At 47.9% G+C, this 19,931-nt stretch overlaps 1 protein-coding gene across 3 annotated transcripts in view; it reads right to left on the bottom strand.

The window, feature by feature from the left end:
* Positions 1–764: 764 nt before the first annotated feature.
* The window catches only part of LRRC73 (leucine rich repeat containing 73), a 206,615-nt gene continuing 187,448 nt past the window's right edge, over positions 765–19,931 (bottom strand). For 2 of the 3 annotated variants that reach the window (XM_069608814.1, XM_069608813.1), the window contains one exon: positions 765–3,149. In XM_069608814.1, the coding sequence (XP_069464915.1) occupies positions 3,079–3,149 (71 nt within the window). In that variant the 3' untranslated portion in view covers positions 765–3,078. The remainder of the gene's footprint in view (positions 3,150–19,931) is intronic. The other variant, XM_069608812.1, reaches the window with a different exon arrangement.

Below are 19,931 nucleotides of genomic sequence, written 5' to 3' on the forward strand. Positions count from 1 at the left end.
CATTAGTTGCCCCTGGGGGTTAATTTTCTCCACCTGGATGCAGTTACCTCTACCCGTTTGGTTGAGGCAACGGCACCCCTTCTTTTGTCAGAATTACCATCAGGATTTGGCTGTATTTCAGTGGTATTTTGCCTTGTAATATGATACATTTAATGCTGGTTTTCTGGCCGATAATTCCGCCAGAGGAATTGTTTCTGTGTTCATTCATCTTGTTTTTTTCAATGGGTTTTTTAAAAAAATAAGCAAAATGTGTTTATTTTTTGGGGCGCTCCCCTCAAAACCCCCAAATTAATTTGCCACTATTCCCACTACCACCCCTTATATACCCTTACCCACGACTCACTCTTTTTTTGATTTTTTTAAAGAAAAAATAAAATCGTCAAAAAACCCATTAAAAAACACTGTCGATGAATGAACGTCGTACCGAGGAATTTACCCTGGCAGAATTACCACCGGTTTCTATATCCTATAATTCGGTGGAGTGGTAAAAGTGGCAGTAATTGCATTACTGCCACTTTTTACCACTATGGCCCAACTCGTAATGAGGCCCATCGCCGCTTGTGGCTTAAATTCATTATCCAGCTAAATGGAGTGGAAGGGTGATCCTTTAGAACCAAGCTTGTTCCACTGTTCAGCGCTACTAAACTGGACCTTTCTGTATAGCTGAGGAAACAGGAAGTAATGAAGCCCCTTCGGTTCCTGAGGACAATCGCAATGAGCAGCCACCCTCCTTCGTTTATACAGAACACAACTCACACATCAGGTGGGTTTCCATAAAACTTTATAAAACTCTGAGAAAGGGAATGTCCATCACAGATCCTTTCTTTTAGCACCAACAGGAACAATATATAGAGATTTATAGACTTTGTTAACAAATATACAAACTCTAATAAATAGGATTTACGTAAATGAGTTAGGATCATAAATCTACTGTAGTGCGGGATGTCTTGTGAGGCAGAGGCATTTTATGAGGTGTGATAGTCTTATCCGAGTGTGTCCATGAAATAGGGTTTGCTTTGAAGAAGGTGTCCGGAGTAGTTGGGATAAGTGTTTTCAAATAAAATGGGGCAACCATTGAGGTGATAAGATTTCAGAAGTCTTGGCTATCTAAGGTTTCGGCGAACTTGAGATGAGGGGTAGAGTAGGTGTAGCAGGTGAGTCATTTTCTAGAAAGTAGGATGCGAAATAAGTGGCCTTTCCCCTTCTGTAATGGCGTGGCAGGCAAAAAGTGATGGTCTGGAGGGTTGCCCAGAGCAATGCCAGAGGTTAGCATTCATTCTAAACCTTCCTGCCATCACCTCTTTGTTTTTGCTTTTTCACCCCGAGTGGGACGGGTATGCCCACACGTGGGTCCCGTGTTTGCTGGGTCTAGAGAACCAAGCCACTCCTCACTGATGAGGCCCAACAAGGCCGAAACATGTTTGGGGATGCTTGTGGTCTCGTGCAGAAGGGATGTGACCTAGCAGATCGGGCTGGACTGCCCCTTTTGGGGTGGGACCAAGTCTGATTTGCATATGGTCTTTCCCATTCTGTAATGGCTTGGCAGGCGAAAGACGATGGTTTGGAGGGTTGCCCAGAGCAATTCCAGAGGAAGATTCATGCTAAACCTTCCTGCCATCACCTCTTTGTTTTTGTTGTGAAATAAGTGACTCCAGTCTTGATTGATGGGACGGATCTTGGGGTAGAGTGATAAGTGAGATGTGCCCAAGTGTTGGATGATGAACCATAATACACTTTTTTGGAAGAGGTCCAATTGGAGTGGGGAACCTCTCTCTTCGGTGGGAGAAGTGTGATATCTGGACATCCATAGAAGTGAAAAGTTCAGTAAGGCATTAAAGCTTCCTGAAAAATGGTGGTAACAGAGGCATAACGATATGTTACATTCCTTAAACTGGAGACTGAGGAGGTATGGGACATAACCCAAAAGGAATATTGCAAATGGATGGGACATCTCCCAAGAGGAAGGTTGAGGAGGCCTGGGCCATTCCCTAATATCAAAGTTGAAGATGCATGGCACAGTCGGTAAGATGGAGGTTGATGAGGGATGGGACAGTTCTTAAGACAAGGGAGCATGGGACAGTCATTAGGATGAAGTCTGAGGAAGCATGAGACATTGCTTACAAAAAGCAGCGGGAGGCGGCATGGAACACTCCTTAAAATGAGGACCGATGTGGCATGGGGCCTTCCTTTACCTGAAGGGACAGGAGGCATAGGACATTCCTTGAAAAGGGGCATGGGACACTACTTTAAATGAAGCTTGAGAAGGCCTGGGGCATTCCTTGAAATGAAGTTTGAGAAAGCATTCGGAAATTCCAGGAAAAAGGGTGGGAGGAGGTGGGTTGGGTCATTTTATACGATGAAAGTGGAGTGGAACATTCAAGATTGAGCAACGCATCGGCCATGTGTTGGGATGAAGGGTTAGTGTGGCATTACTTGAGCTGCCAGTGAAGTGATGAATTGGACACCACTTGAGATGAGACTTTGGGCCAGCTGAGGAACTGGTTATTTGTGAAGGCAATCGTGATGGGTTTAAGGACTTCTCACAGGAGAATTGTGCAGTCTCATCAGCAGGTGTGCGGCCCGTCTTATGAGAGGAAAGTGCAAAGCACATCACTTCAGGTGATGTGAGATCCCTCCTGTTTGCGAGGGTGGTGAAGTGGATGCACAACCTGTTTCATCGAATGTAGGGGCAAGGGGCATGGCCTGGCCTACAAGGATTTGGCATGTAAGTTCTGTCCTCTACAGGAGGAAATAGAAGGCCAGTCGTGTAGGTTGAGAAGGAATGTCGTTCCACCCTACCACAAGGTGGAGAGAGGTCTGTAAGGCCAGTCATGTGATGGAACGTGAGAGGGGAACAGCATGCAGCATTCAGATCACTATAATCGGTTCACAGTTTGTGACAAATACACACACACAGATCCACTATCTGGATGGAAAGAGAAAAGAAGCCGTGGGGCATAGAAGCCCTGTTGAAGCGGGTGCACTAAAATTGTTTTCTTGACTGTACATAGTTTCGATGAGAAATGACGCAAAAGTTGTGCTTCCAGAGATTCTGTAGGGTTGAGAAACATGCCTGGGTTACATCTCTGTTTCTGCAAACAGGTTGTCGCCAAGACCGGATGTCAGTAGCACCATCTGAGAACTGGAATCTGTGGAGGAGAGAGAGAGCGAAAACCAGGGGTCAGTTGTGTCTAATACACATATGAATCAGCTCAGTGGTCTCATCATAAGCGACTTTTACATGTTGTGTAAGAGAATGATTTCACCAGCTAGGCCTGTGACAAACTTTGAAACTTTCACATAGAGATATACTGAGCAGCACTGTATTTGGTCATGGAAAAACATAGATTTTTTAAAATTTGATTCATATACAGGAAGAACAATGTTCTTTTGATCACAAAAGAACGTACAATAGTTAAGAAATCAGATCTGACGGGAAGCAGTGAGCTTCTTACAACAGGGTGAGTTTGGGGGATATTCTGACCAGGTTGTGGAGGGGAATGTTAGTGGAGTTTTCCTAAAGTCCACTTGAGGTAAAACTTCATAAAACGATCCCTTTGGCATGCAGGTTCTCAACTCTTAGTATAAGCTTGTACTACTCAAGGAACCTTGGTAGAGTAGCACAGCAGTCACGCTTATCATAGGAGGAAGATGTGAGCAGTAGGTAAGTACACTGTACCCAGTTAGCACAGTAGCCCAAAGAAACACTTATACCAATAGTTCTATTAAAGTATATATTTATTATATTTACACAAGGATCTCTTAAAATACTTAGATCATTTAACCAACACACATAGGAATACTTATACATACTTTTCAAAGGCCACTGCTTGGTTGGTAGTTGCTCGCGGTACAATTGCTACAGAGTTTGACACTAATGACAGTTCTACCCTATTAGCGGTACATCCGCGTACTCGGGTTAAGAAAAAGATATATACGGTAATTGTATTTAGTTAACAAAACCACATTAAATAAAGTCTTTTAGGAAGGAAAAGGGTTGGTTAGTCATACAGTAGCAGAGATTAAGGTTCTAGAGGCGTTTCTTTAGAAAACTAAATCTTTTAAAGTCCGATCCCTACCTCTATGCAAAAGTCAGTTTGGAGAGGGCTCAAAGTCTTATGAAGTAGCAGAACAACAAAGGTTCCTATGGATACTTTCAGTCTCTAGGACAAGATAGTAGAAGAGTTTTTTATTTTATTTTTTAACTTTTTTTATTGGGTTTTCAACAAATAGTAACAAACAAAGGATCATTGATTAGTCAATGCAGTATGCATAATTCAAGAACAACATAATATAACGTTCCCAAACCTCCCGCCCCACGCCCCTCCTTCCGAGACCTCCGATACATCCACAGTCTTCGTCCGGACCTCGTGCCGGGCCGGGACTGTCCGTACTGACCGAGGCGCTGTCTTTGGCCGCTGGGTGGAGCAATGGCACTGTTAACGCCACCGAACGGAGTAGTTCTTCACTGGAGCCCAGCCTCTGTACCTGAATCGCAGTCTCCCAGGCCGCGGTCTCAGCGGCTATCCATCTTCTGAGGTCACCCCACCAAAGGGCCTCGCTTAGGCCTCCGGCGCTTTTCCATCCCATGGCTATGCGTCTTTTCGCTGTTATGTATATCAAGTCTATGAGTTTATTTAGGGTCTTATTCTTACTGTTTCGCTTGTAACTTCCCAAAATGCAGGCTGCTGGCTCATGAATTTCCACTTCAATCTCTGCGTTTGCTACCCTCTCTTTCACCTGGGCCCAGAACCTCTGGACCGTCGGACAGCCCCAGAACATGTGGGTCAATCCCGCCCTCGGCTCGTGGCATTTGGGGCATGTCTGGGTTGTGGCTCCTTTGAACCTCGATATGGCGTCAGGTGTAAAGTAGGCCCTGTTGGTAATGTACAGCTGGATGAGTTGGAGACGGGCATTTCTAGAGATTTTTTTATGGTAATGGGTTATTCTCTCCCATGCTTTGTCCTCAAATTCAAGGCCCAGTTCCCACCTCTCTTTGCATTTAAGTTCACTCTTGGTCGTGCCCTGCAGTAGGGCTTCGTATAGTCTGGAGGTTGCGTGGCCCCCCTCAGCAGTGTCCAGCATTGACTCAATGATATCGTTCTCAATGACTTGGTCGGTGGCATCCGGCCATCTGTTCTTCATGGCCTGTGTTACTGCTCTGTGGAGCAAAAACTGGCCTGTGGGCAGGTCTGTGGACTCGCTGAGGTCAGCGAATGTCATGAGCTCCTGTTCGTAAGTGAGGTCTCTAATACTGCCACCCCATAGGATTCCCACTGGGTGCGTGTTTCTGTGTGTCCCCATGAGAGCTTAGCCATGACTGCCGCAATGGGGATCTGCGGGGAATACGGGTCTGTCGCCCCCACTGTTTTACAGGCCCGCTTCCAGAGCTGGGTTCCGAGCCTGACCAGGTATGGGTAATGTCTCAGAGCCCCCTTCTCAACCCATAGTAAGTCCCGGAGTAACAGTCGAGTCAGAGCTGGTTGGAGAAGTCGGGTGTCTGAGGTGGTTTCATCTGCCATCCATTGCGTCACATGCCTCAGTTGGCTAGCCAAGTAATATAGTTCGAAATTAGGGACCTTCAATCCCCCCCTCTCATAGGGTCTATGGAGAATGTCCAGCGCCACCCTGTGCCTACCTCCCTGCCAAAGGAATCCCCTACAGAGTTTGTCTATGTCTCTTAAAAAGGAGCGGGGGATGTTAAAGGGGACGTTGGAAAAGCAATGCAGTAAACGGGGGAGTGCCACCATTTTGAGGAGACCCACCCACCCCGCTACCGAGAGTGGTAACTTACCCCAAAAATCCATGGACTTTGCAAGGGCATCTTAAGCCCTAAACGTGTTAAGAATGTGTTCGATGCTAGGGTTACGGTGTATGGTAACACCCAGCTATCTAAAGGATGTCACCTGCCATTGAAGGTCGAGAAGGAGCAGGGATCTGTGCTCCTCACTATACAATGCAGCAAGGGAGTAGAGACAAGACTTGTCTGTGTTGATCTGAATGGCCGTGTGTTTATGGAAACAATCTAAAGTCTCTAAAATGTAGGGCAGGAGGTGCTCGGGATTGTGCAGGTACAGCAGCATGTCGTCGGCGTACATAGAGACGAGGTGTGTCTCCCTGTCTAGTTCGATGCCTCTGTCTCCATACCCCTGCCGGGGATATGCAGCTACAGGCTCTGCGGCAATAAAATATAGCATAGGGGACAGTGGGCATCCCTGCCGTGTACCTCTGTAAAGGGGCCATTTCTCTGAATATGTCTTATTGGTGCGCACTCTGGCAGTGGGATTGGTGTACACCAATTGGGTCCATTTAAGGAAGGCGGGTCCGATCCCCATCCTAACCATGGTGGCATATAACCATTCCCATCTCACCGAATCGAAGGCCTTGGTGGCGTCTCGTGACGCCACAGCATATTTCTGAGGCCCTCGCTCGGTGCTGTATATGATGTGGTGTAACCTGCGCAAGTTTTCGGTGATAGAGCGCCCAGGCACGTAGCCAGTTTGGTCATGGAGAATTAGCAGGGGGATCACTCTACGTAATCTATTTGCAAGGAGTGCAGTCAGTATTTTGTTATCTACATTTAACATAGATAGTGGTCTATATGACCCACAGTCCGTCCCATCCTTTCCAGGCTTCAGCAAAGGGATTATTATGGCTTCTCTCATGGAGTCAGGGAGGATACCACTTTCGTAAGCCTCGTTGTATACTTGCGCTAGCAGTGGGGCAAGGGTCTCTTCATATGACTTATAGAATTCCCCGGGTAGGCCATCCATGCCCGGCGCTTTCCCAGATGGTAAGGATCTAATTATTGCTTTCACCTCGTCAGGGGTGATTGGGTCGTCTAGGGCTTCAGCCATTTGTGAATCTATTTTTGGTAGCTCTATGCTATCCAGGATATCCTCAATCTCAGTGTCAGTGGGGGGCAGGGTATAGGTCACAACAGAACTCTGAGAAGACCGAGTTAATCTCTGCTTGGGTGTGCGCTGTAGTGCCATCAGGTCTGAGTATGTGGCAAATGGGAGTCCTAGGGGTTTCCCTCTTGTAAAGCCAAGCTAAGAGTTTACCGGGTTCATCTCCCAGCGTGTGCGTTCTTTCAGTGTGCTTAGCATAACTTAGTTTCCCCAAGGTTTCCCAATGCGACAGGCAGGTTTGTCGCAGTTTGGTTATTTCCTGTAGATGTTCTGGAGTCGAATCTGCCCTGCTCTCCAGCTCCCCCAGCTCTTTTTCCGCGCCTACCAGGGAATTCGTGATGGACCTCTGGGCGCCCCCCACCGTAGCTATCATCTCTCCCCTCATGACTATCTTATATGCCTCCCACGCGGTACTGATACATTCTACACTGTCCAGGTTGCTTTGCCAGTATTCATTGGTACTGTCTTTTATGTGTTCGCGAAAGGCTGCATCGAGCAGGGCTTCAGCCCCAAGTCTCCACGTGGGAATTGGGGGTCTGGGCGGGTATACCTCCCAGGTGGCCAACATGGGGGAGTGGTCTGACCGCACCCTTGGCAAATACTGTGCGTCGCAAAAAGTGGCTTGCTGCCCCAGACTGACTAGAATATAGTCCAGCCTAGTGTGGACGTTGTGTGGCGGGGAGAAGGAGTATTCTCTTCGCTCAGGGCCCTGTTCCCTCCACAAATCACACAGTGACAACTGGCTTATTCATTTAGACAATATTTTGGCTGGGGGGAATGGGCGGGAGTGCTTGGTATCAGACCTGTCTTTGAGGGGATCTAGGGTGCAATTATGGTCTCCCCCCCAAATCATACTGCAGTTTACATAAGGGCTCAGTCGAGAAAACAGGGAGTGGAAGAAAGCGGTGGCATCATGATTAGGAGCATAAGTGCTAACCAGGCATAGTTCCCTCCCTTCCATGGTACCTTGCACAAGTGCCATCCAGCCCTCGTCGTCCGTCTTGGTGCTCACTACTCTGAATGGGATGGTCGGGTCGATCCATATCAGGACTCCTCTTGCATAAGAGGAGTAGGAGGATCCGATCAGAGTCTCTCGCCATGTCTTGGCTAGCGCCTTCAGTTTTTCCTTTGTTAGGTGTGTCTCCTGGAGCATTGGAATTCCAACCTTGCATCGTCGCAAATATGCGTGTATCCGGCGTTGTTTCACAAAGCTGTTCATGCCTCTGACATTCCACGTCATAACTTTTATTCTTTCAGCCATAGGCGGCGTGGTGTCCGTTGCTCCTCCTCGGCCTCGGTCGAGGTCCTGTTAATGATGCATCTGTCGTGAAGTTATCCTGAGGTGTCTGTGTTTTTTGATCAAGTTTCCCAACGTGGGTGCTAATCATTTCTCCCTCCCTTTTAACAAACTTCCCAAACGTAGAACTGGTCCAGCGAGGTGACCCTCGTTATGACTGTCCCGTTTCCACTCCTTAGGACCAGACATGGTCTTCGGGTGCCCTACGGGCGGGTAAACGTACCCTGAAAAGGAAACTCCTGGGGGTTGAGAGGAGCTCTTGCTTCGGCGTTCGGTATAATAGGATCATATCAGCCGCTCGTTAGGCTATGTCCTTCTGCTGATCCGCAGTTGTATTAAGAAAAGTTCTCCTGCAGTTTTTTGGAAGGCGGTTCAATGCGGCTTCCGCCTTTTGTCTTCAATGTCAGGTAGTTGCTGTCCATCCATCCAGTCCCTTGCCTGTTCCGGGGTGTCAAACAGGAGGGCCCTGTTGTGTATCACCTTTAGTCTTGAGGGGTATAGAAGCATGTATCGCAATCCTGCTGCTTTCAATCTGGCCTTCGCATGTATGAACTGAGCTCTGTTCATTTGTACTTGGAAGTTGTAATCGGGATAAATCGCAATCTTGGCAGAGTTCCTCTTGATCTGGCCACATGATCGTGAATACGCCATAATGACCTCTCGGTCCCTGTAGTTCAGTACTTTCGCTATCATAGGCCTAGGTGGACCGCCTGGTGGTGGTTTCTTAGCAAGTGACCTATGAGCCCTCTCTGTGGAGAAGCCCTGCGACAGCTTTTCCGCGCCGATCTCCTGCAGCATGAGGTTCTCCACGTAGTTGGTGGGGTCCGGGCCTTCAGTGCCCTCCGGCAGGCCGAGAAGCCGGATGTTGTTGCGGAGAGCCCTCCCTTCTGCCTCCTCCGCTCTGTCCTCCAAATTCTTGAGTCTCTGCTGGAGGCCATCCACGTCATGTAGGAGTTGGGTTTTTGCTTCCGTATTTTTGCATACCTGGGTCTCCAGCGCTTCGGTTCCACCAGCCAAGGAGCGGACATCCTGGCGTAGGAGGCCCAGATCTGAGGCCACGGCGTCGATTTTGTTCACCATTGTTGCTTGGAATGACTTAATGGCTTCCAGGAGTTGGGTTTTGCTGGGTTCGGCCACCGCTACAGTGGGGCCAGTTCCATCTCAACAGATGCCGTGTCTGAGGCCTCAGGGTTGGGGAGTCCGTTGGCCGTGAAAGCGTCTATGGTGGTCTGGCGCTGCTTTGACCTAGCCCCCATCCCCGTTGATTTGTCCAGGCGAGACATTCCCCTGGTTCCGGCGCTGTCTGTGGGCTTCGGGCGCTGAGGGCAGTTTCGGCGATGTGTGCTTTACTTGTGGCCTCGGATGTGGTTCGCGGCTTCGAGGTGTGGCGGCCTGTGTTGTGCGTTGTCTGCTACCGGAGTCCACTTAATGCAGCAGGGGCTAGATTGCAAGGTCCCGCTTGATTTGCGGTGCGTGACTTGGTGGGAGGCTCACACAGAGGGCCCCAGGCCAGTGCTCGGCAGCTCTGCGCGTTCAGATTGAAGGCGCCGCAACCCCCGCTGCTCACTACCCCCACTCCACGAGTGGACTGTAGATCCGCCCGGGGCCTCCGGCAGGGAGTGGGGCCAGGAACCCCTCAGAAGGGCGACCAGTCCCACAGCTAGAGATCCGGTGGGTCTGTTGTGGTTCGTGTTTTAGGGTCTCCGGCCAGCCCTCATGTGCCCCCGCTTTTCTCCTAGTTCGTTGGGGTATTGGGGTGCGCAGGCGGCGCTCGCGGTGTGGTCCTCTGCTCGCCAGGAGTGGGGCGTGGCAGCGGGCCGTCTGCACTAGGCTCCGTATGCAGCCCCCCCCGATCGAGCCCCTCCGCTCTGCTCTCACCTCTTCTGGCGGGTCCGGTCTGGTCTCCGCGGCTCCCCACAGCCAGGCCGGTGGTTTCCTCCTATTGTCCACGGCCCCTCGAGTGTCTCGGCGGCCCATGCAACGCCGCTGATGCCGCGTTCGGCAGCTGCGCCACCGAATCGCTCTTCCACTTCCTCTCACAAGCGATTGTGCAGGTTTGTAGTTTTGCGGTCTTGTGGGCTGGCGCTGGGCTCCCCGGGCTCAGTGTGTGAGAGCCGCCATCTTGGCTTCTTGCCCAACAGTTATTCGCGGGCAGAAAAACAAGTCTTTCGGGCTTACACCCTCGTGTGTGGAGAGTCATGGAGCTTCACGCTGGCGTCCGCAGCAATCGTTGTGCTTTGCAGGGTCTGTTTAATGTTTCAGAGCCGTAGGAAACAGCTTATAAGTGGCACATCTAGCAGAGCTCGCCGAAGTCGCGTCCTCTCTACATGGCGGTTAGCCACGCCCCCCATAGTAGAAGAGTTAACACAATGATGGAGACCCTGTAAAAGGACTCACAAAAGAGGCACAAGCCGACCGCTTGGGTCAGAAGTATGAGTGGACACCATGGACACCTCTTTGTGCATTCCAACACTCTGGAGTGACTTCTTGGTTTAAGGTAGGTTAGAAGAAATGTTTGTGGCTGGATTCTCCTTTGTGTAGCAGCGACGGACCAGATCTCTGGATTTCTTGGTCTGGTGATTGAAAGGAAGAACTCTGAATGGGTTGTCTCAGCAGCAGTTGAGAGAGGAGCCTTGGCACAGATTTCTTCGTCTTCTCTGGTCATTCTGCGGTTTTGGCACCTTTTCTACAGCACCATCAAAATCTTCTTCGATTTCTGGAGTCCCGCTCTGCGGTAAGGGGACTTGGATGAGTCACATTGTGTCTCTGGATGAGCTCAGCAAAAACCTAGACGGAATTGGCCTTTCTAAGACGATGCCCTGCAATTGGGTCAGAGGTCTCCTGGTATTCATGGTCTGCAGCTCTGGAAAGGCACAGCACCTCAGGAGATGGCTCAAATTGTAATTCTGCTCAGGGCTGGTTGGTCCAACCAGCCAAAGGGAAAGAGTCATCCTCTTTGGAGCTCCTCTGTCGAGTAGAAATCTGAGTCAGGATAGCAATGGTCGCTTGACGGTGATGCAAAGGGTCTGCAGGTGTCTCTAGTTATCTTCTTCTTCGGTTACTTCAGTTTCCAGTGGTTGACTTGCCTTTCACCTCAGGAACCTCACCTTTTATTCAGTTTCAGCACACGCTCCTCTGCAATCTCTCTGAGCAGTTTACAGAAAGGGGCTGTTGTGAGGAACTTATGGTGACAACAGTAAAGACAGACACAAGTCATCACTGATCAAGGGTTTTCATTGAACAATGAATGCAGGGTGGAAAAACGCCTTATCTAAACCTAAATCTAAGAGGGGAGCAAGTGTCGACCATCAAATGAAAAATAAGGCAGTCCTAGTGGCGTGGCTCAAATAACATGGGCCTATACTAAGAAACCTATTGCCAAACCTTACAACTAACCAAGAAAGGGTGTGGGATAGCTATCAAGAAAAGAAAGAAGTGTTCTCAAATTATAAGTCAGGATGTCAAAAAGGTGGGTCTGCTGAGCACAGCACACGCTCAAGCTTTCCTCTGCACAAGCCGACAGTTCTGCTCCAGCTATCAGGTTCTCAGATGGGCAAAAAGTCTCTTTCCAATAAAATGTCTCTCGCCCTGAAGGGCCTGATAGTTCTAATAAACAAACACACAGTTCCGTTCTACAAACACTTTGGGTGACGGCTTCACCCCTGGATCCCCCTCTTTTGGGCGCTGACCTCTCAGTCTTTTTCAACAAATTCTACAAATGCTTTTGGGTGACGGCTTCACCCCTGGGTCTCCCTCTTCTGGGCGCTGACCCCAAATGACAATCAGGATTCACTTCTCTTGCGGGTCCCCCTTTTCTGGGTGCTGACACTTCTTTACTTTCACAAATTGTATAACGAAAAAATAACAGTTATTTTCTCTTTAGCGGGATTCACTTCCCTTTTTGGGTCCCCCTCTTCTGGGCGCTGACCCCCCCTTTACTTCTGTTTGTAGATCAAAGTCTTTCGATTGTACCGGTATTTTGCTAGACATCCTTTATGACCACTTTGACTTCTTCTGGCGGATCTCCTACGGTCTTCTGGTTTCTGTAATTCTACTTAAACGGGGATCAACCAGAGTCTCTCGGAGTGACACCCACGTGGTGTTGGTTTCCTCTGCAGCTGGTCTCCCCTCAATACTTTTACAGTACCTTGAATTTAGCTCACACTTGCCACTTTGTGACTTTCATTCACCACAGCCCGGCTCTTATCGGCTCTCCCCTCGACTCCACAGCTGTGATGAACCGCTTGGCTTTCTTCGTAACTGGAGTCAAGGACGGTAGCAGGAGTTTCCCTTGCTCCTGCTTACCGGCGTAGGCTTGCCCCATGTACCGTTGACATCTGCTGCAAGACACTTGGGCTATTGTTCATGGTCTTATGTCCTCTTCCTCAAAGGTTCCGTGGGCCTGGGATGAAAAGGGCAAGGTTTCCTCTCTCCTCGCCGACCTCTCGATTCCTGACACCTTTCTCCTTCTTTTGAACTGCAGTGCATGGTTAGCTGTGCCTTCGTGCTGTCTGCCATGATCGTCTTGTGCTCTCTCGCTCCACCTTTTATCCCTGTGGGGAAGGGAAAGAGCCGTCAAGTGTGTGTGGTTCTGATCAATTGCCTGACTCTGCCTGACCCTTGTATTGGGACATGTCAGGTAAACGGCTCTGGTGTTAGTCCGTTCCCTAGCGTGTCGTGCAAAAGTGTTTGTGCAGAAAAGGGGTGGGGGGCGGTGGTTTTGACGGTCCTACATGTTAGGATGGGGAAAAGGTGTTAAAAGAAGGGGGATACCGTGTCACACCCGTCGGTGTCCCACTCCCTGAGGGCCCCCATCCAGGTGGTCCTCCCACACTGGTCCACCCCCAGGAACTGGATCACGGCGATGGCCGTGTCCTGGTCACCTGGCTGACAGATCCCAGGGGACTAGAGAGGGAGACACCTTCAGGTTTCTCACACTGTCCAATCAGGACAGCCAGCCCCCCATTGGGCATTGGTTCCGTTCAGGTAGACAGAAAGGGCAGGGGAGTGAAAAACGCCTCCCCCACTTCCTGTCTGCACAGACACACTGGAGCCTAGGTGGGGACACCAAGGGGTTCCTGACAAAGGCAATACACAAACACAGACCTCCCCCTCCAAGAATGGTAGAAGAAGGGCTAACAAAGGACACCCACGCTATAAATGGCGAAAAAAGAAAGGAGCCACCATGTTAGAACATAGGTGACCCTATTGTGCACAACCGAGATTGTTAATATAGTCTGCGGTAAGAAATAGCACAATATTTGGTAGAACACGTCCACTGCCACCAGCCATAACTAAAGGGTTGTTTATGTGACTAAAGAGTCACAGGAGCAGAGAGATGGGGGATACCTAGTATCCCCCAGGGACTCCACATAAGGTGGTGTGTGCCAATCTCTCATAGTATAATGTTTTAGGAGGGAAACAAAGTATACCTCTATCCTGAAGAACTGTAGTTAATAAGGATGAAGAAAGAATCTCAAAGGAGAACCCAAAGGGTTCCCAGCAACACTGCCCATAAGGAGCTGTGTGCTGCAGAAAGTAGACTCCATAGTACAGGTAAAACAGAGAGAACAGAGTTCCAAAGGTCATAGCAAATAAGAATGAATGAGTGGAAAGCGGCTGCACTCATTCAGGATAGAAAGAAAAGGTCCAGAAGGCCAGCAAAAAGTGCTGGGGGTCTCATTAGGAGAGGGGAGGAAGCATACACATGATAAATCTCGCCAACAGGCCGGGAGGATACCTCAGGGGCAATGCGTTTGTCTTGGAAGCAAGACAAACCATAGCAACACAGGTTCTCACCCCGGGCTAGTGCTTAGAAACTGGTCCCTGGTATTAAGCGTGTTATAAAAGAACAATTATAATTATGAATGGAACAGTCACCGGGGACAATACATAAGTGGTCATACATAGATTAAGGACAACCAACATTGGATATAAGGGTGTATGTCATACAGACATTGTGCATTCATCGAGCAGAGTTTATATTTAACATTGATAATGCACTATTATCCCAAAGTCTCAATCAGCTTTTTAACATGTAAACTTTATGGTACCGTGCTGTGGAGGTGAAGAGTAGGAATATTAGTAATAGCCACTCCTGGACATTTAGCACCTAATTCGGTGCCATTTTTGCCTTCGTGGAATCACTGTGTGTGGGTGTGCTTGCTTGTGTGCATGTAGTAGTGTGTGTATCCAGTAATTCTTCATGCACGGGTTTATACTAACATTCCTAAGTTATGATGGTGAGTCTGTGTTGGGGCAAGCAGTCTCGCGCACCTTTCTTTGGTTAAGGTACTTGCTCAATACTGGTATTCTCAGCTAGGGCACACTGACCGCGGGGTACGTGGAGTACCACTTGACTGTTATGGAAAGAGCAGGCCCCACTGGAGGGAGGGAGGCAGTGAATTATAATACTGGTGTAAGGAACATTGATGATAAATAATGTGCCCATTACCACCTTTTCTCGTCACAGTCCTTGTTTGAGAGGGAACCTCCAAAGCATTGGCCAGATTAATTAACATGCCTGGGTTTATTCAGGCTGCATTGGGTGGCAGGCGAGTGAACCCGCAGTGTAGAAACTCTGGAATGTCCTCCTCCAAAGTCTGCAGAGGTTGAGACCGCGACATTTAATTTCTTATGCTGAAGGAAAGGTTGCAGAGCTGACCATGTGGCAGCCTTGGCAATGGCCATTCAGATTCTAAAGCTCACAACACACCCAGGGTGTGTTTTGAATCGGCCTTCCTAAGGGAGGGATTTGGAAAGGAAGAGGCGGTACTATATATTGGTTCAATTGGAATGCAGGAACACTTTCAGGATAAAAGGCAAAGGCACAATACTGCTGTGCCCTCCTAGAAATCAAAGTTGGACTCTTGGTGAGTCTTTAAATACCCCATTAAGTCTGGCCAACCCAGTGCCAATCAAACATACCACCTGTCCAGTTGGGACTTCATCCAGTGGATAAAAGGAGGGGAATCTTAAAAGTGGACAACCCAATAGAAATATCAGGTTCACAAGCGATGGGAATATGCAGCCAAAGCCATTGGCCGGCCAGAATTGACATCACAAATTCTTTGGAAAATTAACTCTTCTGCAGACTTCAGCTTTTAATTCACAGGCTTATGGGCCAACTGTAGCCTGTAATAGGCATGCCATGTAAGGAACAATTAGAAAACCAAGGTTTTACCTTTGAAATGATTTCTGAAATGGGGATTACATGATGGAAAAAGTGGCACTTCAGCAGCAGAGTTTTAAGAATAAACTACCGAAACGAAAGTTAGCAAAATATATTCAAATAATACATAGGGAAGGAATTCAGTCAATAGTATAGGATTTTTAAGTGGCTATAGAATTTTAAGTAATACATAGAACAGACGGAATGGGAGAGAATCACCCCTCAATAGTGGCGAATGTCGCATGGTGGGAAGGTTGTTGGGGCCATTCCAAGAAATGCGTATCAAGTGTGCCACCTTTCAGATGGTTAAGGCCATGACCAGTCATACTTTTAACAATGCCTTGTAAAGGAGAGGAATGGGAGGGAATGAAAGCAGGAAGCATTTGGGACAGTTTTTGCCCCTTTAAACAAAGCAATCTCGCCATGGCTTGCCAAACTGCTCCCAGATCAATTGGAATACCCTATGTTTGTATTGTATTTTTAGGTATTGTAGTGTTATACTGGGTAAAAAAGAAACTGCATGTTGTTGACCGTAACATACAAGGTAATGTGACACAGGATGTACCGGCTATGAGGGGGGTTGGATCTTGGATGTGATGCAGGAACACAAGGAGCCCAGGTGGCCGAGTAGAATACAGAATTCCCACTGGCTGTAGAGTTGATCCACTTGTACTTTGTTGTTACCCGGAATGTATATGGCAGCCTAGGATAGAAGGCACCACTCCCTCCAGAGCATAACTAAGGAGTCAAATCTGGACTATGTGGCTAGTATTTGTGGCATAAGCCTTGAATACTTTTTTTTAAGCCCCTCCCACTCATGAATAGCTTCCATCCTCCAGTTCAATGAATTGCCTTCTTCCAATGTTGGCGCTGCTGGCTTTGGTAGTCCCCAATTTTCTCCCATAGGATGCCATCTGTTCTGATCCCCATCATAGCCCATGGTTCTTGATCCGCTCCCGGTAATACACGGGAAGGATTTAGGCACCACCTGCTGGCTGGTCCATCAAGAACGGGCACCTTGAGTTTGCAATCAATCCAGAGGACTTCGGTTTTGTTTTAGCAGCAGATGTTGCTTTGTTGACTTTATGCAAAGACTGGAACAGAGAAGCACAACTGTTGCAAGTTGCCATGTGCTCTTGTACTTGAACCCATTCAAAGAGTGCATCAAAGCCTTCCTATATGCATCTAAAAAGGAATGCCCCGATATAGTCTGCATATTGAGGCAGGGCCAATTGGGTTTGGCAGAATGTATGAGAAATCCATGATCCAGAAGACGGTTGTACACTGTACAAGTGTCTGCTTCTGGGTTGACTGTGCCAAACAATAAGCCAGACAATAAAGCATTTTAATTACCACCCCGTGAAGGCTGCGCACTAGAGGACTTACATGAACACTCGGGCAAGAGTGTCAAGAGGGTAATTTCATTCTTAATGGTGGTGCCCAAAACTGACCCTCAAACTTTTGGGGGACACGAATAAAATAGGACATGCAAATGTTATCTAATAAGATATTTGTATAGTGCCGCCTGTCATCGTTATGGCCTCGAAGTGCTGCTGTGGGTGTACGCCCTTCAGAAGACCGTAGTCTGAGTAGACATGTTAATGAAAGGACCAGTACAAGGCGTGCAAACATTAATTGTCAAATTGGTGATAAGCAGAGATGATTAGGTTAAAGCGATATGTATCTTGAACATCGAGCACTGACATAAGAGCTCTCCTGTTGAAATGGTTGGGGGTATCCATTGAGGTGTTCTTTTTGTTGTATTGTCGATTGATAAAGCCTGCCCAATGGGGACTACATGAAAGATATGAGGCACTAGGGTGTTCCTCCTTGGCCGGAACAGAGCGATAGCCTATTTGAAAATGAGAAACCTACTCCATCCACAAAAGAACTTGATTTTGCCTGTTGTGATAATGGGGTTCGACAACACCCCCGAATCTGGAGGTGATTGCATGACGTCTATGGAATTTGCCAAATATATTGCATGCACCCATGGATATTGATGTACGAGAGAGAGATTGCTAGCAGATGTCAGAGGCCCACCCTGTCCATTCGAGGAAGACTACTGCCTTATGCGCACTGGAAGACCCTTCAGATGAAAGAGGTTCTTCTTATAATTGTATTATCGCCTGAGAGACCAAGGTTTTTTCACAAATGTTTCCAGACTCCTGCCAGGAACTCATTTTCTAAGAATGTCCCTGTGCATCAAGGTCCATGCTATTTCTCTGTGCTCCGACACTGATTCAAAAATATTCTCAGCCTATTTTGTCCGCTTAAAGTCCCGGGTGAGCTGGATCTTCCAGAGCAGAGCTGTGATGATAGTGTATTTTACTATTGGTGCAATTTAGGTTTCTTTTTGGCTGTTGCCCCTTTGAACTGTAATGGAAGCATTGCAAGGCCGAGGACACATTGCATGAAAATCACTACCATTCTTGGGTCGTTTCCCACCAGAGTCCACGCTCGCCTCCATTGTATCTGCACCCATTGAGTAAGATCATGTTAGTCACCTGAGACATCAGCAGCAACTTTAACAGCCAGGTGACAATCTGCCCTCTCCTTGGTAAACAAAAACCAAGTTCTTTAGCTGCAACACAAGTTTTGCGGATTCCTATCTGTTACAGAATCACTGCTTTCTGTATCCTTGTTGGATACTGAAACGGAACAGGTTTTTCTCTTGAGAAATGGGCATCAACTATGTTTGTCTAGAAAGAGACCCTTCTATGATGTAGTCTGACCTTCGCCAATACTCCTTTAAGTCTGAATCTTAGATTGTCCTTGTGTTGACTGCTACTCCTATGTTGCGTTCGCTTTATTCAGTCTGAATTTATTTGTCTTTATTGTCAAACCTCTAGGGGACGTTGGAGGGTTGCCTGTGGAAATATATCTCAAGCTGTACCTCATTACTCATTAGAATATTGAGGGTGCGGTTGAGGTTTCCAGCTGCACCCATCTCCATGTGGACTTAAATTGCTGGCCTCTAGCCATGAGTCATTGGCCTTTGCATGTTACGACATTACTCGTACGATGTGCTGGGCACACCATGTGTCTGAGTAGGTTCAAATTTAATAAGGACAATGACAGTAAATAAAGAGCTGAGATATCTGAATAAGCAGGAACTCTGTGATACACTCATGGCAGCTTTAGCCACAATGGGGGACCAACCAGATAACCCTGCTAGCCCCTCTGCCCTTGGATATTCATCAGGAACCTGAACCTAAACACCAGGTGTAAGGCTGGAGCACGACAGGACCCACACACTTGGCACCATTGACTGCTTAAGGTACCCGGAAGCAGCGATTCTTGTGACTGTGATAATTAGAGGTCAAAGTCTACGAAAAAAAGTAGTGGAACTATTTTCCCTGCTGGCCTGCCCACACTCCCCACAATCCCCATCGCTACCCTCCATTCCACTTACAAACCCCCAAACACATGCACCTGCTGTTTAAGGCACTATTCAGTGCAGTGCACTGAAAGTGCAAGTTTCACCTTCTCCCTCCACTTATTTTAAAACTAAACCATTCCGGAACAGTTTCTTTTAAAAACAAACGTATAGGGACAGTAAAACTTAATTTAAAAAAGTAGAGGCGAACCGCTTCCACCCACTTTGACCTCTGGTGCTATTTTAGATTACCCACGTATGTACGTATAAGAGTCTTGCCAAATGATTAATTCGATCTGTGATGGATTGTGTAGTATGCACAGTCAGGAAGCACACAGTGGGGCTCATTACGGGGTTGGACAGCAACACCTGCCGGTAGGCGGCGGGTTACTGGCAACCCTGTGACACCCTTACCAGTGCCACCGGGATATCACAAGCAGCAGCGGTAATGGTAAATCCCGATAGGACTCCATGGAAATGGGGTCACTCAAGCACTGGCACTGTTGCTAACTGTGCCAATGCTTCCGTGACAACCATGGTAGGGGCCTGAAAGGCATATGAGAGCCAGTAACTTGAAAATCAGTTCCATTATTAGGAGCCCAGTCCTTCCCATCACTAGCGTTTACTGATGCAGAACAAGATGGCTGTCCCCCCCCTCTCCCGGAAACGACACACTAAGCAGGGGTGAATGAGCGCTAAACAAACAATTGACACAAACATTCCAATATTTCCCCATGTATAGCCATGACACCAATTTAAATCAAGAGAGTTTGGTTAATTTGAAGGCCATTCTCCTGCCAAGTGGAGCTGGTTAGTCGTTATCACAGAGGTTCCAAATGTGAATGAGAGGGAACCAAAAAGTTTGGCGTGTTCAACTTATCCAAAACGGATAGATAACATGAAACGGGTGTGCTCCAGCAACTCAACCATATTACTGCAGAGACCTGTGCTTAACCAAGAGGACTGCATAACCCGAGTAGTATGTGCACAACCGGGCTGGAGAGACCTGTGCTTAACCAAGAGGACTGCTTAACCCGAGCACTATGTGCATAACCAAAGGTTTTATTACTGGAGAGACCTGTGCTTAACCAAGAGGACTGCATAACCAGAGCACTATGTGCACAACCAAAGGTCATATGGCTGGAGAGACATCTGCTTAACCAAGAGGACTGC

This window comes from Ambystoma mexicanum, chromosome 4q (genome assembly GCF_040938575.1).
Source record: "Ambystoma mexicanum isolate Mex_15411 chromosome 4q, UKY_AmexF1_1, whole genome shotgun sequence".
Taxonomy (NCBI): domain Eukaryota; kingdom Metazoa; phylum Chordata; class Amphibia; order Caudata; family Ambystomatidae; genus Ambystoma; species Ambystoma mexicanum.